The 27,741-nt window shown below is 53.3% G+C and overlaps 3 protein-coding genes across 5 annotated transcripts; 2 read left to right on the top strand and 1 right to left on the bottom strand.

Moving 5' to 3' along the window:
- Positions 1–49: 49 nt before the first annotated feature.
- Positions 50–6,198, top strand: STAR (steroidogenic acute regulatory protein). 2 transcript variants are annotated; one of them, XM_026114232.2, is made up of 9 exons: positions 50–452; positions 944–1,027; positions 2,128–2,305; positions 3,046–3,159; positions 3,443–3,570; positions 3,651–3,809; positions 4,488–4,672; positions 4,924–5,017; positions 5,111–6,198. In XM_026114232.2, the coding sequence occupies exons 3-9, from the start codon at positions 2,242–2,244 to the stop codon at positions 5,213–5,215; spliced, it is 849 nt and encodes a 282-aa protein (XP_025970017.1). In that variant the 5' UTR covers positions 50–452; positions 944–1,027; positions 2,128–2,241; the 3' UTR covers positions 5,216–6,198. The 2 variants fall into 2 exon arrangements, with proteins under 2 accessions (XP_025970017.1, XP_064353744.1); XM_064497674.1 differs by having other exon boundaries at positions 2,050–2,305.
- Positions 5,222–16,919, bottom strand: ASH2L (ASH2 like, histone lysine methyltransferase complex subunit). Of its 2 annotated transcripts, none has more exons than XM_064497671.1 (16): positions 16,630–16,919; positions 15,821–15,890; positions 14,757–14,902; positions 13,398–13,486; positions 12,913–13,007; positions 12,600–12,695; positions 12,293–12,388; positions 11,959–12,034; positions 9,777–9,870; positions 9,121–9,338; positions 8,731–8,898; positions 8,127–8,320; positions 7,656–7,748; positions 7,271–7,369; positions 6,874–6,933; positions 5,222–6,345 (listed from the first exon to the last, which is right to left on the bottom strand). In XM_064497671.1, exons 4-16 carry the CDS (start codon positions 13,468–13,470, stop codon positions 6,238–6,240), a joined length of 1,470 nt encoding a protein of 489 aa, XP_064353741.1. In that variant the 5' UTR covers positions 13,471–13,486; positions 14,757–14,902; positions 15,821–15,890; positions 16,630–16,919; the 3' UTR covers positions 5,222–6,237. The 2 variants fall into 2 exon arrangements, with proteins under 2 accessions (XP_064353741.1, XP_025970014.2); XM_026114229.2 differs by lacking the exon at positions 16,630–16,919 and adding an exon at positions 16,374–16,575.
- A 1,364-nt stretch (positions 16,920–18,283) lies between these two features.
- Positions 18,284–21,094, top strand: LOC112991590 (nodal homolog 2-A). Its single transcript, XM_064497673.1, has 3 exons — positions 18,284–18,571; positions 20,027–20,835; positions 20,942–21,094. Exons 1-3 carry the CDS (start codon positions 18,322–18,324, stop codon positions 21,092–21,094), a joined length of 1,212 nt encoding a protein of 403 aa, XP_064353743.1. The 5' UTR covers positions 18,284–18,321.
- Positions 21,095–27,741: the final 6,647 nt, after the last annotated feature.

The following is a 27,741-nucleotide window of genomic DNA, read 5'->3' as shown; positions in this document are numbered from 1 at the left end:
ATGCCGCACTGTGGAGGGCCCCTCGCCTTGGCGCTGGGGTTGCGGGGGCTGCGGTTGCTGCACGGTGCAGCCCCCCAGGTGCTTCTCGCCCTCCTGCTGCAGGGACGCGGGCGGGAGGGCGCCGGGTGCCGGTGCGGGGTGACGTGCTCCCCCTGGCCCAGGCTCTGCCGCTGCGGCTGGCGAGAGCCGCAGCCGTGAGCCCCCCCGGTGCCCGGCTCTGCGCGGAGCTGCCCCGGCCCCTTCCCGGAGGGGGTTTGCAGAGCGGGCGCAGAGCTGCTCCTTGCAGCGCTGTGAGTGCACAGACGGATGGATGGATGGATGGACAGAGGGACGGACGGACAGAGGGATGGAGCAGGCGAGTGCAGCAGCGGACGGCCAGCGCGGTGGTGGCTGGGACACCTGGGGACGTTCCTGCGGCAGCGGCCGGAGCAGCGTGGATGCAAGGCGAGACGGTGAGCATCCCCACGGAGCGGGACACGGCTCCGGTGCGGGGCCCCCATCTCCTCCCCCCGGCTTCGGGAGCTGGGCCCCCATCTCCTCCCCCCGGCTTCGGGAGCTGGGCGAGCCGGATTGCCCCACCGGGCCCCCAACTCTTGTGTGGGGCCGAAGGGGCGGCTCTGCCCACGCTCTGTTTTGGTTCTGCTCAAAAACAAGACCGCGTCCTTGCGCGGAGGCCGTGAGCCCGGCGGTGCCCGCTCTGTGCCGGGCGGCAGCCGCCCCGTTCTGCAGCTGGAGGCCCCTGCGCCGCTGGGGAGGCAGGTGCTGCCGCTGCCGCCGGGACTTCGGGGTGTGGGATTTTCCCCCAAAAACAAACCAAGGAGGCAGCAGCCCTTCTGCCTTTCTCCTCGTCCCCCCCCTCTAATTACATTTATTGCCTGCTTAAATGCGAGATGTCTCTTGTTGCTGGAAAACACTGTTTGCTAACAACACCCCGTGTTTGCAGGCTGTCGGCACGTGGCCGAGCGGCGGGAGAGGAGCCGGAGTGGCGGGAGAGGAGCCGGAGCGGCGGGGCAACTCCGGGAGCCAGGTAAGGCTGCGGACGGCCCTCGGACGCCGGCGCTTCGCTCGGTTCTCGCGCTCGGCCGGGGAGCACGGGGCCGGCCGCAGGCTGACCTCCCCCTCGGCCGCGCTGTTGCGACAGCGGGGAGGAAGGTCAGGCTCCCGCGGGAGGGTTGACGTCAAAGGAAGCAGCTGGTGACTCACGGGTTCTTGGGAGCGTTTGTCTCCCGGGCCGTAACTCATCCGAGAAATGTCATTTCATCCTTGAGCGTTATCGCCGCGCTGTCGTGGCCACCGCTCCCAGCCCGCTGGGAGATAATCCGGCCTCCGCGGGAGATACGGGGACTTCCCGCCGCTCCCAGCGCCGCGTGCGGGGCGGGGGGCCCTGGCAGCCCCCCGGGTTTGCCGTGGTCCCCAGTGCGGGAACAGCAGCAGCACTGCCGCGGCCTGGACTGCTCTGTGAGCGCGGTCGTGAACCGCAGCCGATGCATCCGCGTGGTCCCGCGCTGGGAAGCTGAAGCTCCCGCTCGCCTGGTGCCCCTGCAGCACCAGCGATGCTCCCGTGCTGCTCCTGCCCTCCCGCTCGCCCGCGGACCCCGGGGAGCCCCTGCCCTCCCGCTGCTCCGGCAGCGTCCAGTGCACTTTGCTTTTAGCAGGCTGCTGTGGGGGGGGGTCTGGTCTCGTTACTGGCCCCAGCGTTTGGGGACCGGCTGCCCAGTTTGCGCCCAGTTGTTGTGCCGAGCCTGGCGCCGGCTCTTCCTGGGTGTTCGCGGTGCGAAGCGCTGGTGTCTCGTTGCCCATCGGTATCTGTCGTTGTCCGTTTTGCCCCTCGGTGACGCTCCCCCGGGGATCTGTGCTCGGCACCGTCCCGCAGGGGCATCGCCTGGAGACCGGAGCGGGGGGGGACGCGGGGCTCCTGCTCCCGTCCCCGCTTCGCTCCGGGAGGCGACTCCCTCCGTCCCCCCGCCCGGGGCAGCGTGCGGATGCGGCGTGGGGGGCCCAGCGCGCCTGCGGCTGCAGCTGCTCGCCGGTGACCCGCACCCCCGGCAGATGCGCGCGGAGATGGGCCCGGCCTTGGCCCCGCGCCCGCCTGCCCTAAGTGACGGCTCTTATCTCCGCGCTGACAAGCCGGCATCCTTCAGCGCGCGCATTTAAGGCCGCGCGCCGGCGGGGCTGCGGCAGAGGAGCGCTTGGCGCAGAGGCACCGGGGCCGCGAACCGGAGCTGCTGCCGCAGGAGGAACATGCTGCCCGCCACCTTCAAGCTGTGCGCCGCCATCTCCTACCGGCACCTGCGCAACATGACCGGTGAGGCCGCGGGCTCGACGGGGCCGGGCCGCGAGGCTGGGTCGGGTCGGGCCGGGGCGGAGGAGCCCCGCTCCGCTCTGCCCCGCGGCTCCCCGGGGCGGGATGTCCGGCGCGAGCCCGGCGGGGCTGCGGTCTAGGACCGACGCCGTCTTCCTCCCCGGGTTTAGTCTGTTCAAGTCTCTGTGGCCCCCTTCACTGCCAGGCCTATTTCTGGGGTGAAGGGGGAAGGTTTTACGGCATTTCGGCGTGCCTCTGTCCTTCGGGAGTGCTGCAGGGCAGCATCTTGGATGGTGCCACAAAGGCACCTGGCTCCGAAGGCTGAGCTGCGCTTCCCGTTTGGAGCCCCGGGAGGAGCAGCCTTGATTAATATCCTCTGGCTGTTGGGGTTTTATATCGTTGTATTCCATTTCCTATGGCCTTTCCCGAGCGTGTTCTCGTGCCTCGCACGGAGACAGGGAAGGATGATGCTCCTTGGCATTTGTGAGAACGTCTTCTGGTCCCCGCGTGCTCCTTAGCTTGGACTAGGAATAAAACATGAGTTTTACAGAACTGCTTCTGTTCTGTAGTAATTTAATGGCAATAAATTTTGTGTACGTGCGCGTAGGGACTTCAGCAATAGTAGCAGGTAAAAGGAGGCAAGCAAGGATTTTTAATTTCATGTGTTAAAAAAATGCAAAGTGTGACAAATCCTCTGCTGTGCGGTGTTTGGCTCTGTTCGGTGACTTGCTCTCTTCTCTCAGGTCTGAGGAGACAAGCCGCCGTCGCCATCAGCCAGGAGCTGAGCAAGCTCGCCTGCCGCGGCCCGGGCCCCAGCACGTGGATTAACCAAGTTCGCAGAAGGAGCTCCTTGCTCAGTAAGTGACGAGCAGACAGGGATCCTGCCCCTTTCCACCGTGTGCTGTTACGGATCAGCGCTCAGGAGACCGTGATTAGACAAAAACCTGCTGACGCGTAGCCCACGTTTTTGCTAAGCGAATGGTGAACGCAGGCAGGCAGTGAGAGCTGAGCTTCCTTCCAGAGACCCCTGCGCACTGCAGAGGTTATTTGATTTAGATAAGGCTTATCTGGTATTGTGATGAGTTAGTCAGTTATGCAGTGTTCTTAAACTCACTCTCCCTTTTGTCCAAACTCTTTCAGGCTCCCGTCTGGAGGAGAAGCCCTTCAGCGAGATGGAAATGTCTTATATCAAGCAAGGAGAAGAAGCCCTTCAGAAATCGCTCAGCATCCTTGGCGACCAGGACGGCTGGAAGACGGAGACGGTGGTGGTAGGTTCTCTGCTTGCAGCAGGCTGAAGTTGTCCTCCTGCAAACAACTGCGACACTAATTCTGCCTTCCCCTTCTCTAGGATAATGGAGACAAAGTGCTGAGCAAGGTGCTCCCAGACGTGGGGAAGGTGTTTCGCCTCGAGGTGGTGGTGGACCAGCCCCTGGACACAGTGTACAGTGAGCTGGTGGACAAGATGGAGCAGATGGGAGACTGGAACCCCAACATCCAAGAAATCAAGGTGGGAGATGCGTGCCTGCACATTCTCACTGGGGCGTTGAACCCCTTTTTTGACCTGACTCAGCCACACATTCAATGTGTACGTTGCTCAGCATGGCTTTAACATGGGCCCAAGAGTGACTTTGCTGATTGCAGCAGGGGTACAGGACACATTTTTCCATCCATTCCTTTCTTTTAGAAATGGATGAGACAGACTTTTATCTTGGCTATTTTTTTATGCTGATATAAAGCTCATTTTGCAGTAATCACATTGCTATATCAGCAGAAGTGAATGTCTTTAGCAGCTGGAGGATTGTGAATTACTTTTTCTGTAGGAAATACACATGTATTTCATTGCAAAGTAACAGTCAAGTTTGTACGATTAGTGAAAAAGAAATAGCACAGTATCCCAACATGCAGGGAAGAGCATCTTGCTATTCCACAGCTTGTCCTGGAAAATAGGGAAACATCAAGAGAAATATATTCTGTCTTCAGGTATTAAAAACTAGAGATGGATGGTCTGGGGTGAAACAGACATAGCTTATGTTAAGAAAAAAATGTGTTGTGAGTTATTACAGTAAGAGCATGTATTTGAATGTACGCTAGGACATGCAGTAGTTGGAAGCTGTTGCTTTTGGCTAACTGTAGCTGCTTTTGTGATAAATAGCTCAGAAGTTGATGTAACTTTACAACTGTGCAGATTCTCCAGAAGATTGGAAAGGACACGGTGATCACCCATGAGAAAGCAGCTGCTACCCCAGGTAACATTGTGGGACCACGGGACTTCGTCAGTGTCCGGTGTTCCAAGAGACGTGGTTCTACCTGCGTCCTGGCTGGGATGTCTACAAAATATGGAGCTATGCCAGAACAAAAAGGATGTATAAGGTAGTTACTTTTTATGCACTCACTTTGGATTTCTGCCATGGGGGAAGAGTTTGCATATAGGGATGTTTTATTTCCTGAAAGCTAGTATGTAAATTTGATAGTTTATGAGATCAAAGTTGCTTTAATTCTGCTATGGAAACTTTGAAGGCTTTCATGCAAATCATACTACATTAAATTACCAAGTGCTGCAGTTTTTTTTTTAAGGTCAGTCAGTCACACATTGTTCTCAACACATATGCTTCTGTCTGTAGAGCTGAGAGCGGTCCCACTTGTATGATCCTGCGTCCACTGCCTGGAAATCCTTCACAAACCAAGTTAACATGGCTTCTGAGTATTGATCTAAAGGTAAGTTCTGCAGTGAACTATCCAGAATTCAACTATTGTACTTTAATTTGAGGCAAATTTGTATCTGATTGACCTTTTTCTGCTCCTGTCCAGGGATGGCTGCCGAAGACAATAATCAACCAGGTACTCTCCCAGACACAAGTAGACTTTGCCAATCATCTTCGTGAGCGCCTGGCCCAGAGCGTCATGAACTGCTGAGCAACATTTCCAGCATGCAGTGTTTTAATGGTTTGTTCAGTGGTAAAATAGGGTAAAGTCAGACACAAATTGTTAACAATCAAGACCCTTGGAATTCCAGCCTGTTTTCACAGGGTGTACAGTGAGGGGGAGGTCTCAAGAGCCTGCACATGCTCAGTGCACAAACGCAGGACTTAACCTAAATTTTTTATTCCCCTCCCCACAAGTAGAGCTGCTCTAACTTATTTTCCTGTACAGACTTGCATAATTGTATTTAATATTTATTCAAGCTCTCAATGGTGATCATTGACAAGTTTTACTTTAAGCAATGGGCAGGAGACCATCCTGTATATGGTTAGCAAAGGGGAGATTTTAAACACTAAAGATTTGAGTTAGTGGCTACTGCTTTTCCTGAAGTGTAGTTCATAACCTGTAACCAAAGTCACAAAATGTATCAGGTTTTAAAATAAAGCCTTTCTTTAACATGAAACTGGAAACCAGTTTAATAAAAAAAAAAAAAATACAGTTCTGGGCTTCTGCCCAAACCTCAGTCTTACATGCAGTAGTCTTGCTACAACACAGTCCTCCTCGAGGGAAGCTGTTTACAATTAGCCAAGCAGAAGTGTCAGTGTTGCTTCTGCAAGTGTAACTAAAGCAGGTGGGTCCAGCTGCAGCCTGCTCTCACTGAACAAATGACTTTTACAACCCAGGCACACCATGAGAAGTTATCTCAACACAAACAGTTGCTTCTTCAGTAACTTACAGCGAGCTGTAAGACTCCAAGGGATGCCCACAAATAGCACAATACATACTAGAACTGCATTCACTTGGCCCCCAGCATAGTGGTAGAACATGAATCTTCAGCAGGGGATACATAAACATGACACCTCAGAGTGCACTAAACACCTGCTATCAAGAGGAGCTGCATTGGCTTCATCATATTTTTCTTAAACAATCTGTCAAAGTGATGCACATTCCTCTAGAATAAAAACCACTTGATCTGATGTCCACTGTGTCATTTTTTGTTATCTGCAGCTACTTCTCTAAGGCTCCCAGGGTGGGCTTCGTCTTCCATCAACTTCTGTCTCTACATGATAGAGTACATCTGCCAGTGTGTGCTCTACAACAGCACCCCATCCCATGTCACTCATCTGCAAAGGGAAGAAACAAAAGTTAGCTGGATTCATGAGAAATACAGCATCAGGGAAAAAGAATGAAATTCCAGATAGCCTTGTTTGTTTGCTGCACAGGTAGCACTATCCCAGCTGTTGTGCAGCGACACATATCCAAGGAGCGCTTCCTTTCTAAAAACAACTGTTTCAGTTAACTTTCCTCCCCACTAGATATCATGGGCCTGAAAAACAGGGTCTTACACAATTTTTATGCTAACTGAATATTAGGTTTAGACTACTGAATTTCTTATTCTCTGACAAAAGGCAGCTTTGTATGTATTGTTTAAAAGCTGTCCTTTAGTCTTCCAGTTGGAGCTGGACACTGTAGCCATTTTATGATTTTAAATATATTCCTGCCTTTAAGAAGATGGTAAAGAAGACAAATAGGTTTTGGCTAAATCAGGTCTCATTTCCCCCCCCCCCCCAATGTCAAATTCTCAACTACCTTTCATTTGAAATCCATGAGGCTGTCACAAAGAGAGAAAGCAAACTTCAGTTACTACTTACTGGACGGTAAGTGATGTCTCTGGGAGGATACTTGAAATACGGTCCAAAGTTTATAGAAACCTTTGAAAGACGTGCTTGGCATTAGATAGAGAATGCAGGGAAAATTAACTACTCTTCTGACCTCATCCCCCCCCACATCCTTGAGCCTAACTGCACTTAGTGCAAGCACACATTAACAAACACACTTTGCATGAAAGAACAGCATTCCTTCAGTGGTTTGATAAAGTTAAATCACGCAAGTGAACAATCATATTGTTCCAGAATCATTTGGCTAAAAAAAACCATCTTTCCTCTTTATGCACTTAACTAGGTTTGCTTGATGCAATCCCAGAGCACCATTAACCTATGCACTACTTTCAAAGGTAATTCCTAAGTCCGATTGTAGCATGTTACATACCGTACAGCCTTTATACAAAGAAATAGCAGGAAAATAAACTCCTTCAAAAATGTCTTTAAAGGCAACGCCTTGGCTGGCACCATTTTTGAAGAAGATGATCTGAAAAATAAAATAAAGTTTTTCCACTAATGATCAGTTTAGTTAACAAGTGCAGTCAAACTTATCTTCAATATGCAGCTTATAAACATGCCCCAGGAGATAAGTACTCACCTTTACAATGTGCCAGACATTTTTAAGTATTTAAGTGACAGCAGGAAATCCATAACTTGCTGCACCCTTTGCTTGCATAGATTTACTAGTTTGGTTTTTTGTTTTTTTTTTTTTTTTTAAGAATACATCAATTTTTTTGTCATCCTCACGTGCTGCCTTCCAACACTTTACTTACTTGGCTTCCAGGTGCTTGCTTTAGGCTCTTCTCTGCTTTGTCCACAAAATCTTTTTCTTCAAAGTACAAGTAGCTTTTGAATTTGATCAAAGCCTGAAATGTTAGGAAACACCTTTAGTGACATATTTCTGAACTGGTTAACAGTTTTCTCAGTCTAAGAAAGAATGGTAAACAAGGGTGCCGGGCTCTGGGAAAGGCATGCCTGCTGTGTCAGAGTAGCCATGAAGAGTGATTCACAAATCTCAGATGGGAAGAAGATGAAACAAGCTCTGGATAACCTCAGCCAGCAGTCCATGCAGAATCGCTGGGTGGGGGAATATTTTGTTTTCTTGCAAACAATGCTTTCTACCTCTCCACTATGCACCACAGTGGTATCCAGTGGTAGGATGCACTCAACAGGCAAGAATGAGGCTAGAGCAAGCTGTTTTCCACTAGCCACCATTTAACCAGTTAGCAAACTGCACATCTCACCTTATCTTTATAAGTGTCAGGCAGTGATTTAGCAGTCTCAGTGTCATCGGGAAGACTGATGTAAAATCCCAGTATATCACCTTGTCCGTAGCCAGCTGAATAGTGTTTCCCTATTGACTGATGAAACTTTGTTCCCTTTTTGCTGCGCCAGGAGTAACTGAACTTGTCATATCCCAGAGGTGCCTGGAGGTTCCCTGTAGAAACCAGTATTTCTTTGTGAATATGTCACAGTGTAACAGGAACACCTCTAAACACTAAACATTTCTGTATGCGCCAGCTGAAGTTTTGGAACAAAAAAAACAAACAAACAAAAAAAACCACCTTTCAGTTTAGAAATTCTACTGCCATTAGCACAAAGACCTTGACTAAAGTGATAAGCAAGGCCAAGCATGTGACAGTGTAAAGGATCCACCAGTACTGCAGATCTACAGTTTACAGCACCTGCAGAAAATTTTCCACATCATAAAGGGGTGAAAAAAAAAGAAAACCATACATTACTTACTCTTTGGAGGTCTAAATTGGGCAGGGGGGAGAGAACGGGGACTGTAGGAACCAGTCAGGAATCCAATGTCTGTTAATGGGTATTTGGGAAAGAATTATTTACCTAGTGGCTGTGACCAGCCTAATCTGGCAGCTGTGTCTGGAGGCATCTCATCCATGGATATTTCAAAGTACCACGCTCCTTTCCGCACTCCGTGGGAGGCTCGTACCATTGAATAGCCCTTCTCACCTATAACAGTCAGCCTGTCATCAGAAATCTTTAACTGAGGAGCTGTAGGAGATAAGAGAAGAGGATATGAGCAGTGCGTTTGTGATTTTTTTATTGTGCAGTGATGTAAAAAGGCAAGTGAACATAGAGGTGGATTTACCATCTGCACCTCTTACAGTAATTATGTTTGAAACTCCAATAATTGGTAAAGCGAGGTTACGGCAGCTGGCTCCCTCATAAGAAGGGCTGGCGACCCAACTTGCATACGCTTAGCAAGCTTTGTACCTCGGTCGTGCAGTGCTAGGAGGACTCGTTCATATAGGCAGGCTCTGTAGAGGTCCCCAGGAATAGGCTTTCCTGCCCAACAGTCTAGCTCCAATTTTTCTGGGTCAGGTGCATGGGGGTCAGGCTCAGCCAAGATGTAACGATATCCATCTTTATTAAAGGGGTGTTCCAAAGGATAACCATGAGGAGGTAAGCGCTGAGCAGAAAACAACGGGTCGCTGCGAAACAAAAACAACAGGTTGGCATCTCACGGTGGCTATGGCACAGTTACAAGAACTCCCTAGGGAACAAAGTTCAAGTTCTGCACCAAAGTCAGCCCAGTACAACCTGCTACAGAGATGTACCTGCAGTGCTCACAGCCTGCACAGCACTTTGCTTTTAAAAGCAGAGTCAGTGTGAAGTGAGCATATACTTGTTTACTTTAAATAACTTCTAGCATACCATAATCCTTGCATGTTATGATTCCCCATAAAGCCACCAAGGGCAGAGACAGATGGGAGGCATCTTAGGGCATTAAAACAACAGCTGTTCCCTCTGACTAGCATACAACAGACTGTCTGATGTATCGGATGAGATGTATACAAAATTGTGTTGTATGAGGTGCTCATACTCATCGCTGTGTCGCTACGTCAGCCTTTTTAGCACCTTCCCATTACCTTCTGGTTTTCTTGGCTGTTCCTGTGGTCCCACCATCTTGCTGCTTGCGTTTCGCTCCCCTTCCTTTCCCACTGCCTCCAGCAGCAATTCCCCCTTAAAACAGAGATCACTGCTTATTAAGCAACTGATGATCAGAGAGCATCTGTGAACATGGAATCTCCACAAATAGAAAGGGGCAGAAGCAACCAAATTTAAATCAGATCATTAGCTCGTGTACATATTTATATTTGAAACACATTATATAAAACATAGGAAAACCTAGAACTTATTTGCAGCTTCTAGGCAGCTTCTGAAATGTTATAATTTAGAAGTTACGTGAGTTTTATCAACTAAATGAGATCAACTCAAGCTCTTAGGATGAGAATTATGACTCTCCTCTCGCTCTCATCAGAAGATCTACAAATAGCACCACTGGGATCTAGTTTGAAAGCATTATCATTTGTTTTCATGGAGATTCCAGTCTCACAGTTCAAATTTGTTTTTGCAAAAAGTAGCAGAAAACCCAACCTACAGTACACATTATCTGATTTTAAGCAAAGTTGTCATCCCAGCAACACACACTATGCTGGAGAAGCACTTTGACACCAATACCTGCGTTAGCAATAAGCACTTAACATTAAATTTCAATCTATAAAATAAAATACTCCTAAGATGGGAAAAATGAAAAGCAATAGAGGTGTTTCTCTTCAGTATTACCAAATAATTTCTGTGATTTAAAGGAGGAAGAGCATGACACTTCGTATTACAGCACCCAATTTTTACTCGTAAACAAACTACGGTATAGGACAAACTACATGTCAAATTAGATCAAACTCGTATCAGTATTTTTTTCTTTTAACATATTAAATAGCATTATGGTAGAATAAACAAACTTTCAAAAAGCTTACTAATGATTTACAAGAAAACAATACAGCAATGTACTGTAGATAAACACCTTTATGAACTGCATACTATGTTGTAACTAAGAATACAGCACGCCTTTAAATTATCAGCATTGCTCTTGCAGCGTAAGGGATTCGGACCTTTGAAGGAATACCATATTCTGCACAAACGTGATGATCTAAACTGCACTTGCTAGTTTTAGTACGGACAAATGTTCAGGTTCTCCTATTTGTCTTATGTATCTACCACTTATGTATCTGATCCATCAGAATATCATAACAGTTTATAGAATCAGACCACTTATTTAGGCATTGAAATTTAAAACTACTTTGAGACTACAATAAGAGCAGGTTAAATCCCACAAAGTGAAAACAAACTTAACTGAGAACAAAACTTTAAACCAGTCAAGTGAGGCAGAATATGATAAGTCAAAAGCTTCTAATTGCTAAACTTTAAAAAGTGAAATTGTTGTTTTGTATTAATGTATTATTGCAATCACGACAGGACACACTTTTGATTTTCAATTGACTTTAGCTTCTAAGACAATTGAGCAAGAAAGCTTTCCAAACCACAACAGTACTTAAGTTTTAGAAGCTGAAAGGCAAATATTCACCTCCCAAAGAGGCTCCACCTGTAAGAACAGAAGTGGCACCATGTATTTGCCAAACTTTAAGTAATTACAGAAAAACAACCAGTACGTGAAATGGAGACAGTGTAGCCTTAGACATCTATATCTTATTTTAAAATAAGACAGAAATACCTCTTATTAGGTGTAGCCTTGTGCATAAAGAAATCTGTTTGATAGTTAGCATCACTAGCTTGGTAAGATAATTTTAATGAGCTAGGCAAACTTCTTATCACAACTATTAGTTCACAAAGAAGAACAATAGTAAAATGCAGACAGCGATTTTACAGAACTATATTATATATACTTTCCCTTATCACTTTCAAATCTCAGAGTGAGGAAAAGAAGAAATCTGAGTAATACAAGTACATAAATTAAAATCATTGCGGAAGAAAACCGAAGAGCTCAGCTTTCTTACATGCACCTGATTAAGCTGGCCGCCTAAAAGAATAAAGCCTAACATCTACAATAAGGTAACGTCAATCTATCTCTACAGAAGAAGTAAGCTGAGACTGGCTCAGCATGTTTTGAACATAAAGATCATCTGTTATGTGAATTGAAGTTATTAACTGTTAGGATCTCAACTGATGAAACTGCACAAATGCCCAGGCATAAGACTGGGCAAATACAGGTTAGTTCCAAATATTCAAAAAATGCCTAATTAAAGAACTTGCCATTTAAGCTTCCACTTGTGGATACAGTGTTGTTCTGTTTCTGGTTATCATATGCTGGACCAATATTGGCGAGATCCTGAAAAATAAACAAACAAACATAGACTCAGCCAAACTTACCACTCAAAGCCAGAATACAACACTTCCACTTTTGAGGACGTCAAGCATTAGAGCGCTCCAGGACACTGCTTAGCACAGCACAAGATCACAACCTTGCTCTGTGTTTTGGTTAATTTTTGCTTATTCACTGGAGCTTAAGTCACCAAAACACAATGCAAAGAGAACCCTCCCTGCCACACCCCCACAGTACACTTTCCTTGCATTTCCAGTCACATACTTGATCTAGAAGTCCAAACTTTGGGTAATCTTCTTCTGAATCTTTACTCCCTGGGTCTGGATGTTCTTTCACCAAGAATACATCTCTTTCTTTACACTGAAACAGAGGCATTCAAGTCACATAGGAGAAGATCATATCAAGTCCTTTACAAGCGGCTAACACACAGCATGTACTACGTACATCAACTACGTCAGAAGCTGCAGGAGGAGGCACTAAGATCTCCACCATTTAGCTTTAAATCTAGACAACAGCAAGTAAGAACTCCATTCATGGAAAATCCTCCTCGAATTTAACTCCAATTACTTACCATAGTTTTAACAATATTATTAGGCCAAGTCATCTTTCCAGGTCTCTGTCTTGTTGTCATACACTCCCAATATTTATCGATGAATGGGATAATATCCTGTTTAAAAAAAAACCAGAGTCTGAACAGTGTGGGTCTTTTGATCAGATACAAAGCAACTTTAGTGGTTAGTCTTTTCACACTGAGTTTTTGCATCATTTTAGTGTATCTGTTAGTGCTAGTGACTAAAAGTCACACCGACAGTATTTGTTTGATCTTGCTCTTTAGTGAAATCAGAACTTCCTTTAATCTGTGACCATTTTGAAAACAGCCATACCTTATCTTTCGAAAACATAGTTTTTGGGTGCTCATCTTGTGTCCTTGACTGCCATGTTAAGTTGGCCAGAGCACTAAGGCACATTTCCTTGAGATCTTAAAAACAAAAATATACCAAAGCTCGAGTTACACTCTTCATGGGGAAGATCAAACACACACACACACACACACACACACACACACACACACACACACACACACTGAACACTAAAAACATACCATTACCCAAGACAGTATGGATGCTAGAACTAATACAAGTTCTGCTCTAAATCAGAAGCCCAGACTACAAAGAATATTTCTGCCAGCTTAAGAAGTCTGTAGCAAAATGGCAATACATTTTTAGAAAAAGCTGCATGTTTGCTGCTAATTTCTTTTGTCATTTTTGCAAAGCTTCAGCAGACCCTCCCACAGACTTTAGCCAAAATGGAAATGAAACCTCTAGGATTATTTTGCACAAAGTTTCAATGAGTGTGCTTTTACACTTACTTGCTTGTTTTCTTAAGAAATACGTGTTCCCACTATGATGGCAAACATTGCAATGGAAACTGTAGTTGGTCATGAAAGGCAGACATGATCTGGAAAACAGCATACTGATTTGTAACTTCTGATGTACAGCTTTCCTATTGCATCCGAGTAAGAAATTGATTATTCTCTCTCCCTTCCCCTGCTCAAAAAAAGAAAAGTTCCATGATATTGCCTTCAAATTAAGTTAATCACTGGCATCAACGAAAGCCAGAAAGCTCCTGGGAAAAACCTAAGCAAGCTAGGCATCATCTTTTTGTTTTAGGCAAGTCCTGACATTCATTCAACAAAATAACCTAAGAGCAACTGAGCTCTGAACAAGAAGTCCCACTCGAGTCAATTGCTTAAAATTACATGGGAAGTATTAGAGTACTTTTTAAAAGACAAAATACAACCAAACAAGTTAAAATTTTTAGTAAGTCTAAAGTCGGTTTCACAGAGGTTCTGGAACGAAAGCTTAATTTACTTTCCATTGGCAGGAAGATTCTATTTTTTGTTCATACCAATTGAAAAGTCTGCTTAAGTCACTTCTTTCCAAAGAACTTTTACAGGCAATAAAATAAAAGAAGAACTAAATAAAAAAGTAAAACAACATTATAAAGAAGTAAAACCAAACAAACAAGCACACACATCAAACCAGGGCAGCAGTCCAAGGCTGGCTTCTGGACAGCCTCCTGATGCCGCACAAAGACTTTTCATTGAAACTTACAAGAAAATGTAAACGCCTCCTGCTGTGTTTGGTAAAATTTATTATTATTTACATAACATACTAGTTTCCACATTGTAAATTCCCAAGGACAAGAACCTTGTCATTCTAAATACTTCCATTTTTGCTCATACAAACCAACCCTAAATTTTGCCTCTAATGTACCTGGTAGCAATCCTTCAAAACTCATTGATTTGAAGAAACTCAGAAATGGAATCTTTTAATGGAAGACTTTCTTCCCTTGACCACTTGCATAACTAAGAATCAAATCTTACATAACAGCACACTCAACACCTTCCAATTAGTTAAAAGGTTGTACAGAAGTATGAAGTTTAACGAGTGCGCGTAACATCACGTTCAGACTGGCCAAGGATGTTACTGATGCTGTAACTTTCATTTTCCTCGGGTTTAAGCAATTGCACCAGTTTTTCTTAACTAGCCTTGAGCAACTTGTAACACGCAGAGGAGGCGCGCAAGGATAGCACAAGCCAAAACTTCCCTCTGACAATCAGATTTACACAAGCACATCGGTGATGGTTTGTTTTTAAAGGAACGGGGGCCACAAATACCTAAAGGCACTGAAGTTTCATGGACAGCATTAGGCAGAGCTTACATACGTGGTGTCAATGCCAAACGTGTCTGCTGTGAACCACTTGGTACAAATTCCACACTGCAGCTCTATCTCTCCAAGCTGTCGTCCATTCTCTTCATCCACGGAGCCTGCCTGGGCATCCAAGACTTCAGAACTGTCCCCAGCGCCTTCCTGCAACCAGAACAGATCAGCTTACTAACACTGACTGAATCAGGCAGGAGGGAAGTTTTGTGCAGGAACCCCCTCGGGTCAGCAGAATCGAGAGGGAACCAACGTACGGCCACGTCGCGAGTGAGTTTGAATGACTTTACAGATTGAGTTTGTTAGAACTGCTCAGATGTACAGGGACACGAACTGTAACAAATGGTTCTTCAAACAGCTAAAACTGAGGTCAGCAAGATGGAAACACGTTCTGGCTTGACGCATGGAAACCTGTTCTTCAGATTTCATTTTCCGAATAAACAGCTTTGTACTGATATCAGAAAGGTAAGTACAAAGCTAAGTGTGAATAAGGATTATTCTTCTATGCCTTCAATTTACCTTAGACTTAGAACCAATAAACGTTCTCAGTTTACTGAGATGACTAACACATTATGCTTTGTCGAACAGCTGATTGTTAAATAAAAACACTTTACCTTCTGGAAAAGAAAAAAGGCTACATTTTCCCTTCTTCTATGCTGTGTACAATCCATGAATGTCTTAACCCATCGCACCCCCCTTGACATCCATGCAGAGACACTAGAGTGCTACCAAATAAGAACCCTCCGTGCACTTTGGGGCAGCATGCTGGCGGGGGCGGAGAAGGGGAAGGGCTAACAGTCTTGGTAAACAGCTATCTCAAGGCTAAGCCTTATCTGCGGATGGCAATGACCCACAGCAGGGGCTGACAGCTTTCAGGCCGGGTTTCCAGCGCCAGGACACAGGCACTGCTCCACCTACAGACCGCGGGCAGCAGCCAGCCGGCCGGCGCCGGGCCGCAAGGCTGCCAGGAGCTGGGAAGCGGCGGGCTCAGCTCCGCAAGCCCCTCCCGGCCCCAGCCCGCCCCCCGGGCGCTGCCCAGCGCCCCGCCAGTCCCCCGCGGGCACCTACCAGCGGGTCCTTGCCGTTGGCGGACTCCGTCTCCAGCGCGGCGGTGACATCCACCAGGGCGGCGTCCCCCCTGCAAGGGCGCAAACGGGCTCCTCAGGGGGGGCCCCACCGCGCCCGGGGCGGGGGGAGCAACCGCGGGGGGCCCGGCCCGGCCCGCAGGGGCGGAGAAGGGAGAAGACCCCCCCCAGCCTGGCAGGGGGGGCCCCGGGATGGGGGGGGAAGGGGCCCCCATCACCCTGTTTCCAGGGTAACGGGGGATGGAGGGAGGGGGACACCCCCCCCCGAGACCCTCACGGTTTCCAGGGTAACGGGGGATGGGGGGGAAGGGGCCCCCGTCACCCTTACGGTTTCCAGGGTAACGGGGGATAGGGGGAGGGGGGCAGGGCCCCCCCCCGAGACCCTCACGGTTTCCAGGGTAACGGGGGGAGGGGGGAAGGGAGGGGGAAGGGAGGGGGAGGGGCCCCCCGAGACCCTCACGGTTTCCAGGGTAACGGGGGGTGCGTGCGTGTGTGCGGGGGGGGGGCCCTGCCCGTGGGCAGGGAGGGGGCTGTACCCGGCCTCGGCGTCGACAGCACCCTGCTCCGGCGGGGGCGGGGGATCCCCGGCCGCCGGCGGCTCCGGCGCAGCCTCCGCCTCATCGGGCGCGGGAACAGCAGGCCCGGCCGCGGCCGCCGCTGCCGCCGCTGTCGCCGCCGCCATTTTCACCCGCCGCGCCGCTCTCGCGAGACGCCCTCCCCCCCGGCCCGCGCCGCGCGCGCAGCTCTCGCGAGACTCCCGGTTCAAAGGGCGATGCTGCTGGTGGGACCCACCGTAGGCGGGGGTGGGGTGGGGCGGGGCGCCACCTGCCGGCCGCCGCCGGGGATGACACGGCTGAGAAGGGCGCGGTGGCGTCACCGCGGGGCCGTGACGTCAGCCCGCTCTGCCGTGACGTCACCCCCAGCCAGGGAGCGCGCTGTTGTCCCGGCCCCGGCTCCCGGACAGCACTGCAGGGAAAAAAATGAGTATCTGCCGAGCAGCAGGTCAAGCGGGGGAGACGCGTGAATAATCCCGCGGGGCTGAAGCACACGGACCCCTGCCGACACGGCAGCCGGCGCCCGGCAGAGCACGTCCGGGCCAGCCACGGGGACCCCCGCCCTCCCACGCCCGGAGCACGCGCGCTGCCACGCTCGGGAACCGCGTCCTGCCCTCGAAGCGGCCACGTGGGCCCTCCGGTGCCGAAAGCCAGCGGGTTTCCGAGCACGCTTCTGAAACGCCTGTACCTGCCCCCAAAACGGGATGGCGGAGCCCGAGGCACCTAGGGACCTCTCCAAGTTGTCACGGCCACCGCTCTCACGACTGCTCCTTGAGCGTCCTTGAAGTCGCACTCGCCTAATCGATGGCATTTTTTAAATATTCCTGGGCTCAGCAGAGAAAGAAACACAAGAAATTAAGGAAGAAAAGCTCTGTCACAGAGAGACACTTCCACTGCTCCTCGCAGCCCTTTCTGCCCATCGATGTCGCAGCCGGCGCAGCAGCTGCCTACCCCGCGGGATAAACCCAAACCGAGCCCCAGCGAGCGGGGACTCGCCTCCCGGCCGCTTGGAAAGCCGCCACGTTCCCACCGCTTCCCGGGAACGGCGCTTTCCCGAGGGGCTCTCGCTTAGCAAGGCCTCGGGATGCTGCGGTGTCCGGCTGCTGGTAGCTCGTCTCTGCAAGGCTGAAGATGCTCCTGAGCACGTTGCAGACGCGGTTTTACCCCACCAGCCCCGGCTGCCCCGCTCACCCCGAACCCGCAGCCTCTGCCCCACGCGCAGCCCGCGCCAGGGCCGAGCGCGTCCCCTCCGAGCGCCCTCGGGGTCCTGGTCCCCTCCGCGGGGAGGGGGAACCGGGCTGCTGCGGGGCGGTGCTGCGGCCACCCGCCCCTGCGGCCCTGGGGAAGCCCCGGGGGCTGCGGAGAGCGGGAGCACCCAGCTCCATCGCCCCATGGCTCCTGCTGCCCCACGGCTCCCGCCACCCCACGGCTCCCGCCGCAGGTGCCTGGGGCGGGCTGGCACGGTGGGACGACCCAGGCAGGGATGGGGGGACGAGGCGGGGGGGAAGGCAGGAGGCATGAGGGGATGGAGAGAAGAGGGGATAGGAATAGGGACGGATGAGGGATGGGGAGAATAAGGGAGGGAAGGATGGAGACGGGAAGGGATGGGGGTGAGAGAGTGATGGATAGGAGCGGAGTCAGGGAAGGAGGGATGGAGAGAAGGATGGAGAGAAGGAGGATGGAGAGAAGGGGAGGGAGGAAGGGAAGAAGGGAGGAATGGGGGAGATGGAAGTGGGGCGGGATGGAGGGGTGGTGGTAGGGCGGGATGGGGGGAAGGAAGGACGGCGAGAAGGAGGGAAGGAGGCAGACAGGAGAACGCGGGACGGGGGAGGACGCAGGGAGGGCTGGGGGGGGGAGGGCTGGGGGCCGCGCGGGGCGGCGCTCGGGGCCGCGGCACATATAGGGCGGCGGCGGGCGGTGCGCTGCAGCCATGCGGCCCCCGCTCCGCGCCGCGCCCGCGCTGGCGCTCTGCGCCCTGGCGCTGCTCCGCCTGGGCTGCGCGTCCCGCGCACCGCCCCGCGCACCGCCCCGCGCAACCCCCGGCGCAACCCCCGGTGCAACCCCCGGTGCAGCGCCCCGCGCCCCGCCGCGCTGCCCGCCGCTCATGCTGCAGCTGCTCCGCGCCCCGCCGGCCCCGCTCCGCGCCGCCGCCGCCGCCGCGCTCAGCATCGCCCCGCACGGTGAGTGGGGCCGCGGCCCCCGCAGACCCTGTCCCCGGGACCGGCACTGTCCTGCGGCTCCCCTGTTCCCCGGACCGGCACTGTCCCCGGGCTCCTCTGTCTCTGGGCATCCCTGTCCCCGGCTCCGCTATCCCCGAGCATCCCTGTCCCGGGGCATCCCTGTCCTGCGGCATCCCTGTCCTGCAGCATCCCTGTCCCCGCGACTGCCGGCACTGTCCCCAGGCTTCCCTGTCTCTGAACATCCCTGTCCCCAGCTCCACTATCCCTGGGCACCCCTGTCCTGCAGCATCCCTGTCCCGGGCATCCCCGTCCCCAGACTGGCACTGTCCCTGGGCTCCCCTGTCCCAGGGCATCCCTGTCCTGCAGCATCCCTGTCCCTGAGACTGCCAGCACTGTCCCCGGGCTCCCCTGTCCCCGGGACCGGCACTGTCCCCAGCTCCCCTGTCTCTGAACATCCCTGTCCCCAGCTCCACTATCCCCAAGCACCTCTGTCCTGGGGCATCCCTGTCCTGCAGCATCCCTGTCCCCGCGACTGACCGGCACTGTCCCCGGGCTCCCCTGTCCCCAGCTCCACTATCCCTGGGCATCCCTGTCCTGCAGCATCCCTGTCCCGGGCATCCCTGTCCCCAGACTGGCACTGCCCCTGGGCTCCCCTGTCTCTGGGCATCCCTGTCCCTGGCTCCACTATCCCCTGGCTGCCCTTTCCTGTGGCATCCCTGCCCCAGGCTCCCCTGTCCCCGGGACCAGCACTGTCCCTGGGCACCCTTGTTCCCAAGCATCCCTGTCCCCAGGCTCATCAGTCTCTGGGACCAGCACTGTTCCCGGGAACTGCCCTGTCCCCAGCTCCCCTGTCCCTGGGACTGGCACCGTCCCCAGGCACCCTTGTCCCCAGGCATCCCTGTCTCTGGCACCAGCACTGTCTGAGGCATCCCCGTTCCCGGCTTTCCCGTCCCTGGGACCGGCACTGTCCCCGGCTCCCCTGTCTTCAGGCATCGCTGTCCCCAGCACAGGGCTCAGCTCCCTGCCTCCCGGCCGTGCCTCCTTCCACCCACGCGCTCCAAAATTTGGGGGACCCGAGCGTGCCTCCTTCCACCCACGCGCTCCAAAACTCCGGGGACCCGAGCGTGCTCTCCAGCTCCGCTGGGGAGGACGGCGTGAGCGGGCCGGTGGGGAGGAGGCGCAGGAGCGGAGCGGCACCAACGGCGTCTGCCCGGCTCCCCAGGAACCCGGCTCCGGCCCCCTCAGGCCTCGGGGTGATCTAGCTGGTTTCCCCCCCCCGCCCCCAGCCGGGGTCTGGCTAAGGGGACAGAGCTCGGGACGGTGCCCCGGCAGCGCTGCAAGTGCATCTGTGTCCCGGCACTCACCCGCACGGCCTGTGTCCCCTCAGCCCGCAGCAGGGTGACGGGCAGGGCGCTCCGGGCCAGCCGTGCCCCTCACCGCCCCGTCCGGTTTCAGGTTCCCTCCGGAACGGCTCTCGCTGGGCTTTCTCTTTCGACATGAGCTCCATCTCCAGCAGCCAGGAGGTGAATCTGGCCGAGCTCCGAGTCCACCTGCCTGATCTCGCGCAGTCCCACAACGTCACCCTGGACATCTACCACAGCCCGAAGCACAAGTGCCTGCAGAGCAGGACCTGCGTGCACACGCTCTTCCTGGGCACCTTTGCCGGCAGCCCCTCTTTCACCCAGGCCTCCTGGAAGGTGTTCAACGTCACCAGCATGCTCAGGTCCTGGCTTCACCAAGACGTGGCTTCTGGCCACAGCAGTCCCGTGGGGACGGAGCGTGCCGTGGCACAGGAGGGATGGGAGACGAGCGGGCTGGCCAGCCCGGCCACTGCAGCAACGAGCATGCAGAACTCAGGTGACTCCAGCCGCGGGGAGCTGGCGATGTCCCAAGACATGAGCGACAGAGCCCTGCTGCTTGTCTTCTCCAAGGACAAGTCCCCAGGAGACTACTCCCTCATCAGAGCAGTGGAGACCTCCAAGCACGTCATGCGTGACAGCGGCTCCAAGGACTTGGGGAACCGGCGGCATCGTAGAAACAGGAAGGAGAAGCAGAGGATTAAAGTGAGCGATGCCCCTGCTCCCGGCTCAGGGGAGGAAGGCAAGACCTTGTGCAAGAGAGTGGACATGATGGTGGATTTCGAGCAGACCGGCTGGGGCAGCTGGATTGTCTACCCCAAAAAGTACAACGCCTACCGGTGTGAAGGGCAGTGTCCGTCGCCTGTGGATGAGACCTTCAAGCCCACCAACCACGCTTACATACAGGTAAGAGGGTTTTGCTGTTTCTGCTTCCTCCCGCTCCCCATCTACCTCCAGCCCTGCCGATCCGAGGCAGGAAACTTAGGCTTTCCCCTTCCGTGTCTCCCAACAGAGCTTGCTGAAGCTCTACAAGCCCAACCACGTGCCCTGCCCTGCCTGCTCCCCGGTCAAGATGAGCCCCCTCTCCATGCTGTACTACGAGAAGGGTGAAATCGTCATCCGCCACCATGAAGACATGATCATCGAAGAGTGCGGCTGCAACTGAAGCAAGCTCTTCGCACACTGGGAAGGGGCACAGCTCTGCCCAGAAAGTATCCCCAAGGACTAAACCCTGGGACTAAACCTTGACGCCGAAACCATGAACAACAAAGGCCACTCACGCTCCGGTCAGGGCGCTGCTGAGATCCAGCCACCTCCGAGTCCACGCGCTCGCGGGTCTGCGAAGGTCTTGCCACGCTAGGAGAGGAGAGAGGAGACGCAGTCAGCATTGAGGCAGGGCTGTGGAGATAGATGTTATGTGGGAATCCCACTGGAATTTCCTCCGAGAGAGCTCCCAGCTGCAGCCGAGCCCGCTGCGGGGCAGGAGAGCCCGGCACGCAGCCCGCGGGTGTCGGCAGCTCTGTGCCGCACCGCGTGGCTCTCGCACCCAGACGGATCCACACGCCTCGCAGGGAAGGCAGAAGAGACACTTCGTTGCTCTGCTGCTTGCAGAGCTCGTGCTGAGCTGCTTGGACGCGATTGCTGAGACCTGCACGCAACCGAGGGAGAGGTGCTGGGGAGGCCGGGGAGGAGCGGCACTGGGGACCGTGCGCTTTCGGGGATGGCTCAAAAGCGAGCGGGGCAGATAGGCCAGGGAGAAAGGTCTCTCCTCCCATCAGCACAGCCGAGGGCAGGGCGCAAACAGCCACAAAGAGCCGAACTCCGCTCCCGGCTGCAGAGCTGCACCTCCGCGAGCTGGCGGTGCGAGCGAGGCCGGAGATCAGCCCCTGCCACGTGCAGGGGGTGCAAAGCTCCAGGCCTGGCAGCCTCATTCCCTTTTATTAAACACTGTGAAGACAACAGCTCTATCTTTTGCACATGATCAATATTCCTGGTAGCTAAAGACTCTCAGAGGGACGCGTGCAGCACAGATATTTGATCACGAGAAGTATCTGTATAGTTGAGGTTTTCAGTGCCCCTCAGGGGTTTAGGCATTCCTATTAACATTTCTATTAAGTTTCTATTAAAATTCTATCAGATTCCTATTAAGGTTAAGCTGAGATAACCCTAGCTGCAGCAGCGTTATCCCCATGCACCCGAGCACCAGAGCGGGTTTTGCAGCAGGCTCCTGCCCTGCGGAGTTCACGAGGGAGGGGGACGAAACACAGCTCACACAAGCTGCTTGCCCAGGTACCCCCGGGAATAACGCAGTCCTCGGGTCTCTCTTGGTGCATGCCCACCCCTCCCCGCCCAGGAACTCCCCAGAAAACCTCAGCTCATGCACTGCTTTCACCCGTAAAATCACCGCTTTGCTAAACCATTCCGACCACTCGCTGCCTGGGTCCACAACGGAGGGGTTATGCTTGTATAATTGATGAATAAATTATATGTTTACAAAAAGCCCAGTGGACTCTGCTAATTTCCACCACCACCACCCCTTTTCTTTTTCTTTTTTTTTTTTTTTTTTTGCTGTTGAATGGCTTTCTAGGATGCAATTCCCTCCTGCTCTGCCCAGAAGGTCTCCTTTCCATGGGAACGTCTCCAGCTGAAGTTTGGTCCTAGAAACCAGGCAGCAAACACTCGCTCCTGCCAAAATGCTGAGTGCTTCTGTGCAGGGGGAGGCTGTTCCGCCCCCGCAGGCATAAATCCTGCAGATGACTGGGTTTGACTCACCCCTGCAAAACACGAGGACCAAACTTCTCGCATGGCAGCGGGGACTGCTCACTCCAGGGACCTGGCAGAGTAGCTGATGGCTTTTATTACACCAGCTGGCAGAGCTGGAAAAAACACACACATTTTCTGGCACACCGGCCTTTCCCTGAGTTTAAAATTGAAGCAGCCATTCCCCTGATACGAGTAACACACAACAGTCCACAACTCTTTTCACTTAAAAATATGAGCTAAATATTCGGATCAGAAACACCAGCCCGTCCGTGAGCAAGATCAGCAACCAGGCCCTGCCGGGTGCCGCGTTTGCACAGACGGATTTTCCAAAACAACGTGCACAAAGTTCCTCTCCCCCCGTCACCCCTCGGCTGCCCTGGCTGGCGCTGCCGGTCTCGCTGCCAGACCGCGTGGAGCTGACGGGTTGCTTTCGGTAACCGCATTCCTGCCGTATGCAAAGCGCAGGGCTGAGTTCGGGCACACATCGCTACATGGTCTGTGTGCACAGGGTATTTGGGAGCCATCCGCATGAACGCTGACGCGGGTAGCATGCAAATGACGTGCTCTGAGGAACAAAGAGCCCCCAAATAGCGCAACACTCCTTGTGAAAAAGGTATAAAACAGCTCCATGAATGGGGAACTTCTCATGAGATAGCGAAGAAACAGCTCACTCCCTGATGTGCAGATTGCAGGTTGCTCAAGAAGCACCTGCAGCCTTTGAAGAGAAGAGAAGGGCTAAGTGGATTTTCCACCTTTATTTACTCCTCAGAGATAAGGGAAGGGGCTGCATTCTCGGACAATAATAATTTTAAGCCACGCACGGTGCAGGCGAGGGAGGCCCTGCGCTCCCGGCTGGCCCCGAGCGGCTCTCCGGCCCTGCTCCAGCACCGTGCGGCAGCTTTCGTTTCCAGTTATCCGCACGGACCGGGATGAAGGGGCAGCGGGGAATGAGCTGGAGCAAATGCCAGGGCTGGGCAGACGAGGAGATGCCCTTGGGCTGAGCACGCGTCTCTCTTGCACGGGGCCGCGGGTGCGGGAGAGCCTCCGCTGTGCCGGCCGAGGGGGCAGAGCCTGAGCGCGAGAGCAGCCTGGCCACGACGGCACTGCCGCGCTGCTGGGCCTGGCCAGCTGACAGCACCTTCTGCGTGAAACACCACCGAATCCGCTGCTCTAATGCCGAAAAAATTCCCAAGCTCTGCGGCTCTTATGGCTTGGCCTGGAGCAGCTCACGGCCTGGGCTCAACGCTGTGCACAGCCTGTCTAGGCTCTGCTCCCCACGTCTGCCCGGGCTCGTCCTCGTGCACAGCCCAGCCATGGCTCTGCTCCCCACGTCTGCCCGGGCTCGTCCCCACGTGCAGCCCGGCCGTGGGCTCTGCTCCCCACGTCTGCCCGGGCTCATCCCCGCACGCAGCCCGGCCGCGGGCTCTGCTCCCCCAGGTTACAGCCGCCCCGACGCCGGGTAGCAGCTCCAGGCCCGGGGAACCGGCTGCGAAGCCCCAGGGAGGTCCCTGGCCGCGGCCGGAGGGGACGACCAGCTGGCACAGGGTGCTCTGGGTGGCCGTGTGGGGCTGAGAGCTGTCCCCGTCCCTCCCCTCGCAGCCGCTGCTCCGGACTCCACATCCTCAGGCGCAGCCTGATTATCCCCAATCCACATCCGACCCAGCGGATAAACAACGCGTGTCTGGTTCTCAGAGCCCCGGCCCTCCCCTGGGCTCGATCACCGCTGCCGCTTACACATGCAGACAGCGCTTCACACTGAGAGCATCCAGTCATTAGAGGGTCATTTGCAGGAGCTGTTAAACGCTCGGAAAGGGAGGCCGCGGTGCTAAACCCTAGCAGGAGGCAGATGCGCACAGAAGTCTTGAGATCTGGCTTCTTTCTGAAATAAAATCTAAGATTTTTGCCTCTTTGCAGAATAGGAACTCACTTTTAAAAACTGCCGTCACATGAGCAGTGAGACCAACGCAGCCACCATCTCCATCCCACGCTTACTGGCTCCTCTCCCTGCACCGAGACGGCACCTTTCCCTACCCAGCCCCCTATTTCCGTGGATCTTGCTGAAACGGTATATCTTTGAGATCTCTTCCCCTCCATCACGTCTGTTTGAAATCGAGCAGTGGGTTCAAAAGTTATCGTGTGGAAGGGGAAGGCAGACAGATGACCTGGACAGTCATCCTCTTGGAAGAGCAGGATGAAAAAATAAAGGCCGAGATTCCAGGGCGTTAAGGAAAACATCAAAGTGCGGAGGAACAACAAAGCTGCACCACCGGCCTCACGCGAGGTATCTGCTTAAGAGCTCCGCTTTGCGCCGTGAATGGAGACCTAATCTCCGCGAGCGAGCAGCCTGGCAGCCGGTCCCTTCCAGGAGGCCAATACACATCAGCCGACACCAGAGGCCCCGAGACACAGCTGTCCTCACCCAGCACAACAAAGCAGGGGGACAAGCCCCAGCCTCGGGCCCTGCTCCGGCAGTCATCGCCCAGCGGTCAGCACCCCCTCGCCGAGGGGCGATCCCTGCGGCCAGGGCTGGGACACCGGCTAGGACACGACATGGGAACGGGACACGGAGCCTCGCGCCCTGCTCGGATTGAGAGCTAGGACCCCGGGCATCTGCATCCGTTGCTCACGCCGAGCTCAGGATGCACCGCCGGAGAGGGCCGGCAGATACCCCGGCTGGCACGCGCAGCCAGAGCCTGCTCGTCTCCCCGCTTGCACAGGCAGGCTCTCTTGGGAGCCTAATCCAGGCGGAAGGGACCCGTTTAAGCACTAGTTTCTCAGGAGGGTTGTGGGATTTTCTTGACTTCAGCATGAAAAGCATGCTTGCATGCTCAGGGAGGAAGGAGGGAGCCTTCGCAACGCAGGGAAGGTTTCCTGGAAGCTGGGAAGGGCCCCCAACCGTAACGGGAGTGCTGCCTACCAAAGCTGTAAGACTTAAGACACAAACAGCGGAGGCCCAGGGACCACTCCGAGCTGGCAGCAGCCTCAGGCCTGCTGGAATCGGGACGGAGATGGGCTGGAAAGCCCTCCTCGCCCTGTCTCCAGGGGGGCTGCGCAGCGGCACGGACCCTGGATTCCTTCCAGCTTCCCTTTGCTGTGCGGTCAGACACCTGCCATGGCCCCACCACGGCTGCAGCCCCTACTCTCGCTCCTGAAAGGGGGCGAGCCTGAAGCAAGAGTACCGTCTTCTGGGATCCATTTTACGTGAAACGCCTGCCAGCAAGTCGCTGCCACCACCCGCCTGCGGTACGGTGACATCCGCGCCTTGGGAGGAACAGCACAAGTTCAAGGAGGGGAAGATAAGCAGAGTTTACTTTGGATGCACGAGGCAAGAGCCAGGGAGAACAAACAGACCGAAGCGCTTATCAAAGGCGCAAGGGTAATATTTGTACAAATGGTTGATTAAGGCACTAGCTAGGTCATTATGAGTCCAGTGACCGGGAGGCGGATGAGGACAGAGGCACTCGGGGCTCGCTGCTCTGCCCTGCTCGAGATGAAAGGAGGCAGGGATAGGAAATCCGGTGACAAAACCGACACTCATCCCCTCGGACCTCCACGGAGGTCCCAGCTGTGCGAGGCAGCCACCGACTGCTGCTCCACCTCCCGCTATGGGTGGCAGTTTGGGGAGGGCAGCGATGCAGCAAGGCCCGAGCTAGCTTGGGAGCTCAGCCTGGTACACAAGCACCTTCACAGCCTTTTAGGGGAAGGTGATGGACAAGTGACAAACCCCAGAAAAGCAGGGGTCTGCCCTGAGAATGGGGAGCTAGTCTTTGCGTGACTTGGGCAAGCCTGGAGTGCCAGGAGCAAGTGCACCCATGAGACAGGTCCAACAGCCCACCTGAAGGACGCAGCATCAGCTGGGGATACAACAAAGCCAGGGCAGACGGGGAAGGGAGCTCTGCTTCCTAATCAGAGCAGGGACGCCCAGACCACAGGCTCTCAGCTCATGGGCACAGGAGGTGGTGGAGCTCAAGGCACAAACGTGGAATGAATTACCCCAGAGCAGATGCATACGAACAAGTGTCACTTAGCTGCATCACGTGTTCGCAGCTTTTGTAAAGATGGGACAGCTTGCTTTGCCCCCAGCTAATGTATTCATGCACCCATGGCCTCAGGGCCACACACATCGGGACTCCAGCAGGAATTGTGACCCTCCCAAACCCCCTTCACACCTGGCCAGGTGCTGCACAGGATGCTTCCCTCTCTGGATTACCAGGTATGAATCACTATTGGAAGCAGCCAGAGCTTTGATGGTCAGGCCACATCTACACCTGCACTCAAATACCAACATAGAGGTGTCATGGACACAGACAAAATACTTAACATTTAAATACTGCATGTTTGGTTGCCCTCAGTACAGGGGGAGAACACAATTTACAAGCACTGCATCTCACAATAGCTGACACTCATTCAAAAAAGTCACATAGCAGTCTCTTTTGTACCAAGGCTTCTGTTTATGTTTGGGCCATTACAGGTCAAAAACTCACAGCAAAAACAGAGCACCATATCTGGAATAAGCTTCTTTCTTTCCAGAGAGCCAGCTGGATGTGCATTTATCATGGCACAGCCCTTAGCTACAGGATACACCCTTGGCTGTGGCACACACATCCATGTGCTTGTCCATCATGTCAGTACCTCATTTGTTCTAAGAGGCACTTAGAAAGGCACAGGACACTGTCCAGGAGCTGCAGTCAGCTTTAGGGGCACAGCTCTCACAGGCCAGGTCAGGCAGGGCCACTGGCACCATATTCCTTATGGAAATCTCACCCCAGGGTAAATATACTCATGCACTACCTCAAAGGGAACAGTGCTTAATGGGCTTGCATGAAAGCCTGCACAAAATGCAAAGAAAGTGCCAAACCTAACAGCTGTTTCGTAAATAGCAATCCTCAGCATTTGTCTGCCAACATCTCAGTTTTCATATGCAATCTGAGTGTCTTGGTTGTGGAAATTCAAGTTACACAGCCAGTCTCCCCCCCCCCCCCAAAAAAAAAAAAACAAAAAAACAAACAGCAGGGCTTGGCTGCATAGAAAGCTCTATCATTTTCATTA

This window comes from Dromaius novaehollandiae, chromosome 26, assembly GCF_036370855.1.
Source record: "Dromaius novaehollandiae isolate bDroNov1 chromosome 26, bDroNov1.hap1, whole genome shotgun sequence".
NCBI classification, from domain to species: domain Eukaryota; kingdom Metazoa; phylum Chordata; class Aves; order Casuariiformes; family Dromaiidae; genus Dromaius; species Dromaius novaehollandiae.
The sequence above is the reverse complement of the archived record's forward strand: the minus strand, read 5'-3'. Positions and strand labels throughout refer to the sequence as shown.

Excerpts from the sequence above, each read along its gene's own strand:
- STAR (XM_026114232.2), top strand. The coding sequence starts at position 2,242 with ATGCTGCCCGCCACCTTCAAGCTGTGCGCCGCCATCTCCTACCGGCAC. Across the intron at positions 2,306-3,045 it reads GCACCTGCGCAACATGACCG|GTCTGAGGAGACAAGCCGCC; the intron begins GTGAGGCCGCGG and ends CTCTTCTCTCAG. Across the intron at positions 5,018-5,110 it reads TTCTGAGTATTGATCTAAAG|GGATGGCTGCCGAAGACAAT; the intron begins GTAAGTTCTGCA and ends GCTCCTGTCCAG.
- ASH2L (XM_026114229.2), bottom strand. The coding sequence starts at position 16,519 with ATGGCGGCGGCGACAGCGGCGGCAGCGGCGGCCGCGGCCGGGCCTGCT. Across the intron at positions 8,899-9,120 it reads CCTAGCACTGCACGACCGAG|CTCCTCAGTTAAAGATTTCT; the intron begins GTACAAAGCTTG and ends TATCTCCTACAG. Across the intron at positions 6,346-6,873 it reads GAGACATCACTTACCGTCCA|ATGAGTGACATGGGATGGGG; the intron begins GTAAGTAGTAAC and ends TTCCCTTTGCAG.
- LOC112991590 (XM_064497673.1), top strand. The coding sequence starts at position 18,322 with ATGCGGCCCCCGCTCCGCGCCGCGCCCGCGCTGGCGCTCTGCGCCCTG. Across the intron at positions 18,572-20,026 it reads GCTCAGCATCGCCCCGCACG|GTTCCCTCCGGAACGGCTCT; the intron begins GTGAGTGGGGCC and ends GTCCGGTTTCAG. Across the intron at positions 20,836-20,941 it reads CCAACCACGCTTACATACAG|AGCTTGCTGAAGCTCTACAA; the intron begins GTAAGAGGGTTT and ends GTCTCCCAACAG.